General features: G+C 46.2%; 1 protein-coding gene across 7 annotated transcripts in view; it reads left to right on the forward strand.

Annotated features, from left to right (window-relative positions):
• The window catches only part of atrx (ATRX chromatin remodeler), a 207289-nt gene that overhangs the window by 35452 nt on the left and 159042 nt on the right, over positions 1–12795 (forward strand). For 6 of the 7 annotated variants that reach the window (XM_086000336.1, XM_086000329.1, XM_086000312.1 and 3 more), the window contains 4 exons: positions 294–340; positions 5204–5334; positions 6051–6167; positions 9034–9143. In XM_086000336.1, coding sequence (XP_085856462.1) covers positions 294–340; positions 5204–5334; positions 6051–6167; positions 9034–9143 — 405 coding nt within the window. Of the gene's footprint in view, positions 1–293; positions 341–5203; positions 5335–5582; positions 5696–6050; positions 6168–9033; positions 9144–12795 lie in introns of those variants that run through there. The other variant, XM_086000363.1, reaches the window with a different exon arrangement.

Consider the following 12795-nt stretch of genomic DNA (forward strand, 5'->3'; position numbering starts at 1 on the left):
AGTTGGTGCATCTAATTATTGGACAGTGATAAAAATTGTCCTCATTCGAAGAGTTTAAGAACACAAATATTTTGATATTTGGGTTGGACTAAATGGAAAGCTTTGTGCAATTCTCATCCTTGATATTTGTCTAGAATTTGAGATTTTATTCTGTCTACATGTAGAATAGTGTTTTAGCAGAACAATGGTTTAGCTATCATTGATCCATACTGACTTCTGAGATGCAGGCTTAACTTTTTTTAAATATGGATGACCCTACAGCTTTAATTTAGTTGTTCCTTTTTTGTTTAAAGGCCTCCGGTCAAAAATCGAAGTCTTCGGGATCATCCCGTTCAAGAAGGTTAGTATTTTAAGAGCATAGTGCATAAGGCAGTATGGTATAATATAGTGGCGGACAACTGGATTAATTTCTTCCATTCCAGTGAGCTCCCACGCTCAGCTGCACTGCTGTGGAGTGATGCTTCCATGTTGGCATAGTTATGGCCAGGCTGCTGCTACATGTCTCCTAGAGTTTGGCTGAAGACCAGTATTGAGGGAGGCCTGGAAGCATGTCTGTTGAAAGGTGTGGTCTTGCATGAACTGTAAGGAAATATGGGAAGAGTTTTTTAACATTACTTTTTGGTATTGCCTATTACATTGCTTGTTTTTTCTTTTGGTAAATGGTAAAGACAAAAAGCAGCGTGTGCAAGTGTTTTTTTTGATTGCTTCACTTCCTTGGTTACTGAATGGTGGTAGATGCTTAAGTAACTATATACATGTAAAGGACACTTGCCTGTATCGAGTGTATGAAAGGCGTTTTCTACTAAAAGTAGTACCTGTGGCGAATATGATGTCGCCGTAGCCACTCTTGTATTGAGCCAATAATTTCTATTGGCACCACCGCTAGAGGAAAGTGAAGCCGCAACCTTTCACCGTGATACGAAAAATTAGCACTACTTGCATTAACCGTGTACTACCTGTATGACGGTAATGCATTGATGCCCTTTGCAGGTAAACAATTTTCTGGCTAGATCACCTAGTGCTTGCTGTGAACCAACCTGGATCCAGCCAAGACTGCCAGCACCAGCCATTACAATTTTCCTGGGTGTTCCACATGCTGAACTGAACATTTATAGATGAATTAGTGAGGAGGTGGGCCAGAGGGCAAGCTCTTCACAGTATCTGTGGTAGTTGAGATCAAAGTGGTGGAATACAGAAATGATCAGTTGCTTGGTTTTATAACACTTGCATGGCCCAACTCTGTTATTGAGGCAGTGTAAGGGGGATTGAGTTGCTGCTTGACCCAGGGGGCTTTCATTGCTCCCAATTTAGAGAAACCTGGCAAGATGGGGCAGGCTGTTTTTCTCGCTCTCTCATTCACCACCTTTCTCCCTAACCTCTCCTTCTGAAGACACTGATTCTTTTTGAGAGTTTTGGTATCCTTTAATACCTTGCCATGGTGGCCATTCTGCATGTGAGCCTAGATACTAAGTTTTAAAAACTCAGTGACTGAGAGTGAGCCATACTGACTTGGAAGATACGATGCTCAACTCTGTCTGCTGAGATCATTGATTCTGACCATGGTGGTGATAGAAATACTAGAATTGTTCCCAATGCCCTGAGTTAAAGAAGGAAAAATCTTCCAGGATTCCTCTTAGAAGTGCATGTTGCATGGATAGTTGTGGAAAAGATCTGGCTCAGCTGTGATGTCCCCCTGACTTGATAGCTTGCCAGCACTCACTGTTCAGGCTAATGCATGAATAATGGCACTTTGAGGACTGGGAGACTGTGGATTTTGTGGAACTATTCTGTGGCAATTAGTTACTGCTGAGGAAAGGAGCAGAGGGAATAAAATTGTGGCCAGTTTTCACAGGTTATTCAACTATCGGGAATGGTAGCACAGTGGTTGTGTTACTCAACTAGTGATCCAGAGGCCTGGGACTAGTGATCCAGAGACGTGAGTTCAAATCCCACCACGGCAGCTGGGGAATTTAAATTCAGTTAATTAAATAAATCTGGAATGAAAAGCTAGTATCAGTAATGGTGCCCATGACACTATCATATTGTTGTAAAAACCCATCTGGTTCACTAATGTCCTTTAGGGAAGGAAATCTGCCATCCTTACCTGGTCTGGCCTATATGTGACTCCAGACCCACAGCAATGTGGTTGACTCTTAACTGCCCTCTGAAATGGCCTAGCAAGCCACTCGGTTGTAACAAACCGCTACAAGAAACAATAATAAGAATCAAACCGGATGGACCACCTGGCATCGGCACTGGCAACGGACATGACAACGGCACACCCAGCCCAGTCGACCCTGCAAAGTCTTCCTCACCAACATCTGGGGATTTGTGCCAAAATTGGGAGAGCTAGAACAACAGCCTGACATAGTCATACTCACATATCTTTCAGCCAATGTCCGAAACTCCTCCATCACCATCCCTGGGTATGTCTTGTCCCACCGGCAGGACAGACCAGAGGTAGTGGCACAGTGGTATACATTCAGGAAGGAATATCCCTGGGAGTCCTCAACATTGACCCCGAACCCCATGAAGTCTCGTGGCTTCAGGTCAAGCATGGGCAAGGAAACCTCCTGCTGATTACCACCTACTGCCCTCCCTCAGCTGATGAATTGGTACTCCTCCATGTTGAACACCACTTGGAAGAAGCACTGAGAGTAGCAAGGGCACAGAATGTACTCTGGGTAGGGGACTTCAGTGTCCATCACCAAGAGTAAGTTGGCTGAGCCCTGAAGGACATAGCTGCCAGACTGGACGTGCGGCAGGTGGTGAGAACACCAACACGAGGGGAAAACCTACTTGATCTCGTCCTCCCCAATCTACCCGTCGCAGATGTATCTGTCCATGACGGCATTGGTAGCAGTGACCACCGCACAGTCATTGTGGAGATGAAGTCCCGTCTTCACAATGAGGACACCCTACATTGTGTTGTGTGGCACTACTACCGTGCTAAATGGGATAAATTGAGAACAGATCTAGCGGCTCAAAACTTGGCATCCATGAGGTGCTGTGGGCCATCAGCAGCAGCAGAATTGTACTCCACCGCAATCTGTAACCTCATGGCCCAGCATAGCCCTCACTCTACCATTATCATCAAGCCAGGGGACCAACCCTGGTTCAATAAGGAGTGTAGAAGAGCATGCCAGGAGCAGCACCAGGCATACCTAAACATGAGGTGCCAACCTGGGGAAGCTACAACACAGGACTACATGCATGCTAAAAAGCGGAAGCAGCATGCTATAGACTGGGTGAAGTGATCCCACAATCAACGGATCAGATCAAAGCTCTGCAGTCCTACCACATCCAGTCATGAATGGTGGTAAACCATTAAACAACTAACGGGAGGAGGAGGCTCCATGAATAGCCCCATCCTGAATAATGGTGGAGCCCAGCACGTGAGTGCAAAAGACAAGGCTGAAGCATTTGAAACCATCTTCAGCCTGATTGGCAATCAGGAGCAATAGTTCTGGGTTATTTTTTACCTTTACCCTTCTGATGTTGAAGCACTTGTAGCACTCCAACTGCTGCCCTTGCTCAGATCAGCTAATGTGCAGCTGACTGGGAATATAATCTAGGACCATTTTATCTGATTTATGAGCAGACCACAAGATGCATTCACCTGCTAAGCTATTGGAGGACCTCGCGGACTATAGTTCAACTAACAACAAAAGTATACACAGCAGCACTGGTTTCCTTGCTACAGCAAGCAACTAGGTAATCAAAAACTTGTATGATGCCGCTTCCCTCTATGTAGAAATGCTTTCTGCCTGTTCCTGCTCCTTTTCCTTTTGAGTTGTTACTTTCCAGGGTAGTTGGCTCTTGGGAAAGGGAGTTCATAGCATGATGGCTCTCGATTAGAATTGGGGAACTTAAATCTTGGAGGAAACTACAAGGTTCTAATTTATTGACTGGTTCACATTTCTTCAAACAAAAGATGTCCCCTTGGAGTTTAAAATACTCATCTGAATCCAGAGGTTCAATTCCAGCTTTAAATTTCATTACATCCTCTGCCCACGCCCCTGCCAAGATGACCAGATTTCTGCCTTTTGCTGCTTTTATGAAGATGGTTACGTAAGCCGGGGTTTACTTCTGCAGGTGCTGGTAGTTCTTTGGCACTTCATACAAGTGGTCATTCTTCACGTCAGCCTAGATCAAGTTGTTAGGCTACGCAACCATAAGGGCTATAGTGGCTGAGCCTGATGCTGTCCTTGCGCAACTTCCGCATACATATTCTTGCAGGCGTCACTGAATAAAGATAGGAAAAAAATCTTGTTTCATTTAATTCCTGTTCCCTTTCTCCTTAACCTGGGGGATACTGAGCCAGTTAGAGCCCCCGCCATCAACACTGGTGCCTTTTGTGATCAGTATGACCGAGTATAATACTCAGGGCCCCTTTCAGATTCTTTTTTGAGTAGTATTGAATAGCAACTATTGGAACGTTGATGTGTTACAATTTTACCTTAATGTGAAGAATAGGGAGTTGACTCTTTAATCTAATTTTGATTACTAGGATATGCTACATGTTGTAAGACTACACTTTATATAAAAAAAAAAATTAAAAAAAATCCAGTTTTAAGAAGTGAATTACTTTTTATCAGAATCTTGCATTTAAATTTCAAGAGTTTCAGCACCGTCCAATATAACACAAAGCCCTACATGCCAGGTCTTGGGCTTGGTTCTAGGTTTGTCTTGAGTTAAATGAGCTTCGTTGGGGCACTGCAGTTAGCCTTGTTGATCCCTGGGCTAGGGAAGGGAAAACCAGCCAGGGTTCCTGCCCCTGAAATTGTGTGTTGTGTGAACGCATGCATGTCAGCTAAGAACAGGATCAGCTTGACTGTGATGTACTCAATGGTGCACTGTCTAAATTTTCACAAGAATGGCTACTTGTGTGAGATACTTGGAAAGCTACTGACATCTGTGAAACCATAATCCAACAAGAGTCCACATCTTCAAGGATGTTGGAAATAAAACATTGGGAGAGGGAGAGGAAGAGTGGAGTTTGTAAAGGAAAAACGAGGTTTTTGGTAGTAGTTTAACTTTGCAACACAAGGCTGGAACTGCCATCACCTATACTAAACAAAGTGGCAGTGCCAAAATGTAAAGTAGTGTCCTCTTTCGAGTGACCCATGGGACTGTGTCATACTTTTACAATTAAACATTTTACAAACCTTGAACAGTTAGTTTAATTTTGTTTTGATTGTAGGAAACCCTCGGTTGTGACAAAACACATTGTGTCAGGTGGTGAGACATCGACTGAGAATACTTCTGATTGTGAAAAACTGGCTTCAAAGATTGAGGACACAAATGATTTAGATGTGAATAGTCTGCCGAAAGGTAGGTCACGCAAAGAATTTCAGTTTTACACATTTCTTTTAAATGTTTAGGAAATATTGCAACTAAATATGGATCTGCATTTCTGTAATTCAGTACAAACACATGACACTTTATTAAAACATACTTTAATAATTTATTTTAGATATACTTTCATAAAATGTTAACTGTTCAATAAATGAAGGCTGCGTGGAATATCTGGCACTAAAAGTTGTAGAACACTGTAAATGCATTATTCTATTTGCATTTTACAGAACACTAAGGAGTATTGCAACTTCTGTGTTGAAATGGTGGAAGACACTTTGAGAACAAGTTCATAGATTTTTACCCAAATATTCTTTTGATGAACGCTTATTTATTTAAAGTGAGTAAAATTAAAAGCACTAATCTGTGCTGTGGAGTAGTGCCATGCAATTTCCCTTTGTGCCAAGGCCCTGGTTTTAAAGGTGACACAATGGCGACTTGAAGGTCAGACTATTCTCGGCAGGGGGCATCAAAAGAATAGTCCAATGTGCATTCCTCTTGTCCCGCTGTATGGAGCTGGTTCAGTGCAGCACTGACCTCTGGCTAGGAGTAAGTCACCAGCTCCTTCAGTCTCCTGAAAACTTGCATTCTTTTCTTTTTATAAAAAAAAAAAACCTCAAGATTAGTTTGTAAACGATTAAGATTTGTTATGCATATTATTACATAATTAAAAAAAACACCCTCACCTTTTTTAGGCACAGTAGTTGTACAGCCTGAACCAGTATGGAATGAAGACAAAGATAACTTTCGAGGACCTGAATTTAGAAGCAGAAATTCTAAGAACAAAATGGAAACGTCTAAGAGACGTGGAGGTAGGCAAATTGCTCTGCATTTGTTAACTGACCAAACTGCTAATGGCATTGCAAGATTTCTCTGAGCAGTTGACTAGTTAAATTTATTGAAATTAACTAATCAGGATTGTGGCGAAGGTGGTTTGGTTTTAATGGAGAAGAAAATTGTTTTCTCTAATTGTGTAAAGTAGAAAAAATGAGCTGTAAAAATATTAGAACCTGTACACTTGGGACCAGGAGTAGGCCATTCAGCCCCTCAAGCCTGTTCCACCATTCAGTGAAATCATGGCTGATCTTTATCTTAACTCCATCCACCTGCCATGGCTCCATCTGCTTTTATACCCATGGCTAGCAATCTATCGACCTTCGATTTAATATTAATTGAGCCAGTATTTGCTGCTTTTTGTGGGAGAAAGTTCCACATTTCTACCATCCTTTGTGTGAAGAAGTGTTTCCTAACTTCTCTCCTGAATGGCCCGGCTCTGATTTTTAAGTTTGTGTCCCCTTGTCCTAGACTACCCACCAGCAGAAAAAAGTTTCTCTCTATCTACCCTATGTACCCTATCCTTTCAAAATCCTAAAAACCTCAATCAAATCAACCATTAACCTTCTATATTCCAGGAAATATAAACCTAGTTTATGTAATCTTTCATAATCTAACCCTTAGAGCCCTGGTAACATACTGGTGAATCTGCACTGCACTCTTTCTAAGGCCACTATATCCTTTTCCTAAGGTGCGGTGCTCAGAACTGTACACCGTACGCCAGACGTGGCCTAACCAGTGCTTTGTATAGCAAAACCAGTTATATTCTAGCCCTCTAGTTATTTTTTGTACCTGACTACTACATTTTAGTGATCTGTGTATGTGGAACCCTAAATCTCGTTGGACCGCCACTGTTCCTAGCTTTGTGCCATTTAAGTAATACTCCGATCTGCCTTATTTTTGGTCCAAAATGGATGACTTCACACGAGCCTGCGTTGAAATCCATCTGCCACAGTTACTGAAGAAATTTAGACCTACCTCATCGATGTGCATCATACAGTAGTTGTGCATTGTTGGGTTATTCTAGCAGCTCAGTATGACACTAATAGTATGAGGACATGGAAGAAGATGGGCCTATTGCTGCCATCTGTTTTTTTTATTATTGTGGTTGATAGACCAGCCATAGTTTGAAGTCACCTGGGAGCCTTGTATGTAGGTTTATAGCATCGGAGATAATTGAATTGGGGTTCAATTGTGGCTTATGGTTTTCATTCTCTAAGGTTTTGTATTTTTACATGTTCAGTATTTCAGTGTTGGTTTTCTTTTTGTTTGCACCTTGGTTTGAACATTGGTTCAAGCCCCACTCAAAGATTTGAGCACATAATCTAAGCTGGCACTCGGTATAGTGCTGTTGGAGGTGTGGTCTTTTGCACATACTTTAACTAATGTCTGCTCTCCCAAGTGGCTGTAAAATATCCCATGGCATTATTTGAAGAACAGCAGGGGAGTTCTCCAAGTATCCTGGCCAACGTTTATCCCTCACCCAGCACTACCTTAAAAAAAAAACGCTCCAGATTATCTGGTCATTTATCTCAATGCTATTCGTGGGACCTTGCTGTAGCAAATTAGCTGCCGTGTTTGCCCCCATTACACTGCACTATAAAAGTATTTAATTGGCTGGTGAAGCGCTTTGGGATGTCCTGAGGTTGTGAAAGGCGCTATACAAATGCAGGTTCTCTAATGTTGACTATTTTAGGAAATTTTGAATGGAGAAATGACAGCAGCAATAATGTGATGCATGGTCATCTGGTCCATCTTGTGACCGTCGTGAAAAATGGTTTTACTCTCAAGTCATGCCCTTGTATTAGAACATAAGAACATAAGAAATAGGAGCAGGAGTAGGCCAATCGGCCCCTCGAGCCTGCTCCGCCATTCAATAAGATCATGGCTGACCTGATCCTAACCGCCAATCCACTATCACAGAACCAGCTCCTGAATCTAACAGAATTAGACACATGAAATAGGAGCAGGATCAGGCTACACGGCCCCTGGGCCCGCTCCGCTACCCACAGGGCCATGACCATTCCGAACCTAGACTCATGTCCAAATTCCTGCCCGCTCCCCGTAACCTTTAATTCCCTTTACTTCTAGGAAACTGTCTATTTCTGTTTTAAATTTATGTAATGATGTAGCTTCTACAGCTTTTTGGGGCAGCATATTCCATGGACCTACCACCCTCTGAGTGAAGTAGTTCCTCCTCATCTCAGTTTTGAAAGAGCAGCCCCTATTCTAAGACTATGCCCCCTAGTTCTAGTTTCACCCATCATCAGGAACATCTTCCCCGCATCCACCCGATCCAACCCCTTCACAATCTTATATGTTTCAATAAGATCGCCTCTCATTCTTCTGAACTCCAATGAGTAGAGTCCCAATCTACTCAACCTCTCCTCATATGTCCATCCCCTCATCCCTGGGATTAACCGAGTGAACCTTCTTTGTACTGACCCATGTAGAACCTAATGTTTGATTTGGTGTCACTTGCATGTATTTCTATATACATGGGTTTTTAACCGGAACCTTCCAGTGACATCATGCATCACTATCTAATCTGAAGGGATTCCAATGATAAACAGCACAACTTGAGCTGTTTATTGGCATTGTGTGACTCCGAAGGAGCTTATGATGGATATTTTTATTTTAGGTCAGTGATCCAGGCAAAGGGGTTTAATGTTTTTGCTGATTTAGGATAGCAAGTGAATTGGCTTCTAGCACACTTAATCTAGTTTGCTCTGTATGCAGCTAGATTACATTAGAATGCCAGTAGTGTACTTGAAATCTTATTTTAGCAACCATATGCAACAATGAGCAAGCATACAGTTTAAAAATACATTTTTCTTTTGCCAGATGAGAATCTACATGGAATAGTCAGCTGCACTGCTTGTGGGCAGCAGGTCAACCATTTTCACAAGGATTCAGTGCAGCGGCATCCAGCATTGAAAGTTCTTATTTGTAAGGTATGAGCTGTTCATATTCTGTTGAAATTAGACTCTGCTCCACTGAAATATGTGCCACTTTATGCTGCTGTTTGTGACATGATCAAGCATTTAAGGTGATGAGATAACTGCCAAACTAAGCGTGAGGGGGTTTGGGGTGGGGCAGAAAGGAGGATGCTGCTGATTTGAAGGTCCCCAGAGTACAAGAGCAGGGCTGGAGCTAAGTAGCAGCAGCCACTGTGCTGGAAACAGTGACACCACTACAGTATGGGGGAAGGGTGAATGAAGGGGTGGCAGGGGTTACATTATTGTGGTAAACCACTTTTATCGTTCACTATCGTTACACTATGGTTATCACTATATCGTTACACTATGGTTATCACTGTTGTATCACTACACAAGGTTACCTCTTGCCACGCTGTTATACCTGGGCTGACTCCGCCCATGGCTCCGCCTGCTTGCCCAGGTATAAAGGTGGTCGACTGGCTGGTATTCCTCCTTGTTGGATCAGATCACCCACGAGGGTGGGCTCTGTTATTTAGCCAATAAAAACCTATAGTTACTAACTTAACTTGTCGCTTTTCATGAACTGAATTGATAGGTATATCAATTTTATTGGCTAAATTTTGAAATGTCTGTACCGGAGCAGCCAAACGACCAGCCAAACGAACAGCCCCAGCCAAATGGCCAGCTACAACACCCCCAGCAGCCGGCCTGGCTGCGAGCCCTCCGACCGCCGTACCTGGATCTAAACCCACAGGCTGCAAATTCAGCCCTCGACTTCGAACACTGGCTGAGCTGCTTCGAAGCCTACCTGGGAGAATCCGGCGTGCCTCCGGTATCCAAACTAAGAGTTCTGACCGCCCAGGTGAGCCCTAAAGTATTTGCACTCATCCGGGACATTGCTACATACGAGGATGCCCTCAACCTGCTAGAAGAGCAGTACCGGAGCCCTGTAAACTCAATGTACGCCAGGCATCTCCTAAGATCCCGCTCGCAACAGCCAGGAGAGTCGGTTGATGATTTCTTACGGGCGCTACAAATACTCGGCAGGGACTGTGACTTTAAAGCCGTAACAGCTGCAGAACATACCGATGGAAATATCCGCGATGCCTTTGTGAAAGGCCTTCGGTCAGACTACTCACGGCAAAGACTGCTGGAATCAAAGGAACTCGACCTGAAAACAGCTGCTATCCTCGCTCGCTCCTTGGAAGTGGCCCATCGGGACCTCGAGGCGTACTCCAGGTACTGTGCTGCGCGACTCGGGCCCGACTCCGGCCGCAATACCCCTCGCACCGCCGCCCCTGGGGCCTACCACAGCGTCTGTGTCCCGGAACCGATCGGGACCGCCACCCCCGGTACTGGCTGAGACATCGGAGCCCCGCGATCGGGCCGCCGGCTGCTGCTTCTGTGGCCAGGCGAAACACCCGAGGGCGCGCTGCCCTGCAAGAAACGCGACCTGCTCCGACTGCCACAAGAAAGGCCACTTCGCGAAGGCCTGCAGGGGGAAAGCCACAGACGCCAGCAGTGCCTCATGCGAGTTGTGGGGGCGGCCATCTTTCATCAAGGCCACAGATGCCAGCATCACCTCGTGAGTGTCGTGGGGGCGGCCATCTTTGATCAAGGCCACCGACGCCAGCAGTGCCTCGTGAGTTGTGGGGGCGGCCATCTTCTCCGCCATTTTGTTCAACGTCGTGGGCGCCGCCATTTTGTTCACCACACTCGACCGCCACCTTGTCTCCAGACCCGACCACCGCCTCACCCGCAGACTACAGCAGCTTGCTCAGCCACACACTAGCCTCCGTCACACTTGACCAAGCTCGCCCGCATCACCTGTCCAAGTCCATGATGGACATCAAAGTAAACGGCCACGCCACGACCTGCCTGTTCGACAGCGGAAGCACGGAGAGTTTCATCCATCCAGACACGGTGAGCCGCTACTCCCTCACTGTCCGGCCAACGCGCAATCGGATCTCGATGGCGTCGAGGTCCCATTCAACAGACATCAGCGGCTACTGTGTTGTGACCCTGTCGGTTAGGGGCACGGAGTATAAAAATTTTAAACTTCTCGTCCTGCCCCAGCTCTGCGCTGCCGTCCTACTAGGGCTGGATTTCCAATGCCACCTCCAAAGTGTCACCTTGGCATACGGTGGATCCTCCCATGGTCTACAACCAGCAATTCCTAAACCGCCCACCGCGTACCACCTGCGGCCTCTCCACCCTCAAAGTCCCGCCCCCCTCCCTGTTCGCTAACCTCACCCGCGACTGTAAACCAGTCGCTACCAAGAGCAGGCGGTACAGCGCCGGGGACAGAGCTTTTATTAACTCCGAGGTGCAGCGACTCCTGAAGGAGGGCATCATCGAGGGACGCAACAGCCCCTGGCGTGCCCAGGTCGTAATCATTAAGACCGGCGATAAACACCGCCTGGTCATCGACTACAGCCAAACCATAAACCGGTACACCCAGCTGGACGCATACCCCCTTCCCCGCATATCTGATATGGTCAATCAGATTGCACAGTACCGGGTATTCTCTACCATCGACCTTAAGTCGGCCTATCACCAACTCCCTATCCGCCCTGAGGACCGCCAGTATACCGCCTTCGAGGCGAATGGCCGCCTCTACCACTTCCTTAGGGTTCCCTTCGGCGTCACCAACGGGGTTTCGGTCTTCCAAAGGGAGATGGACCGGATGGTTGACCAGAACGGGCTGCATGCCACGTTCCCTTATCTAGATAACGTCACCATCTGCGGCCGCGACCGGCAGGACCATGATGTTAATCTGGAGAAATTCCTCCGTACGGCCCAACGGCTGAACCTCACCTACAATAAGGAGAAATGTGTGTTTAACACCTCGCGCCTTGCCATCCTCGGCTGCGTAGTAGAGAACGGAGTCATCGGCCCCGACCCCGAAAGAATGCGCCCCCTCATGGAGCTTCCCCTCCCCCACTGTCCAAAGGCGCTGAAGAGAACCCTGGGGCTCTTCGCTTACTATGCCCAATGGGTGCCCAATTATGCGGACAAAGCCAGACCCCCCATGAAGTCCACCTCCTTCCCCCTGACAGCAGAAGCATGCGCAGCCTTCTCCCTCATAAAGGGAGACATTGCTAAGGCCACAATGCACGCGGTGGATGAGACTATCCCTTTCCAAGTGGAGAGCGATGCATCCGACTTCGCCCTAGCTGCAACCCTTAACCAGGCGGGGAGACCGGTGGCCTTCTTCTCAAGGACCCTCCAGGGCCCTGAGATCCGACACTCTTCTGTCGAGAAGGAGGCCCAGGCGATCGTGGAGGCAGTACGACGCTGGAGGCATTACCTGGCAGGCAAACGATTTACCCTCCTCACCGACCAGCGTTCGGTCGCTTTTATGTTTAATAACAAGCTGAGGGGCAAAATCAAGAACGACAAGATCTTGAGGTGGAGAATTGAGCTCTCCACCTACGATTACGATATCTTGTACCGGCCTGGTAAACTGAACGAACCCCCAGATGCTCTATCACGAAGTACATGTGCCAACGCGCAAATTGATAGACTGCAGACCCTCCACAACGACCTCTGCCACCCCGGGGTCACCAGACTTTACCACTTCATTAAGGCCCGCAACCTGCCCTACTCCATCGAGGAGGTCAGGACCATGACCAGGAACTGCCAAACCTGTGCCGAATGCAAACTG

Source organism: Somniosus microcephalus, chromosome 1, assembly GCF_052327205.1.
Source record: "Somniosus microcephalus isolate GS21.2 chromosome 1, FLI_Smic_1.0, whole genome shotgun sequence".
In the NCBI taxonomy this organism is placed as follows: domain Eukaryota; kingdom Metazoa; phylum Chordata; class Chondrichthyes; order Squaliformes; family Somniosidae; genus Somniosus; species Somniosus microcephalus.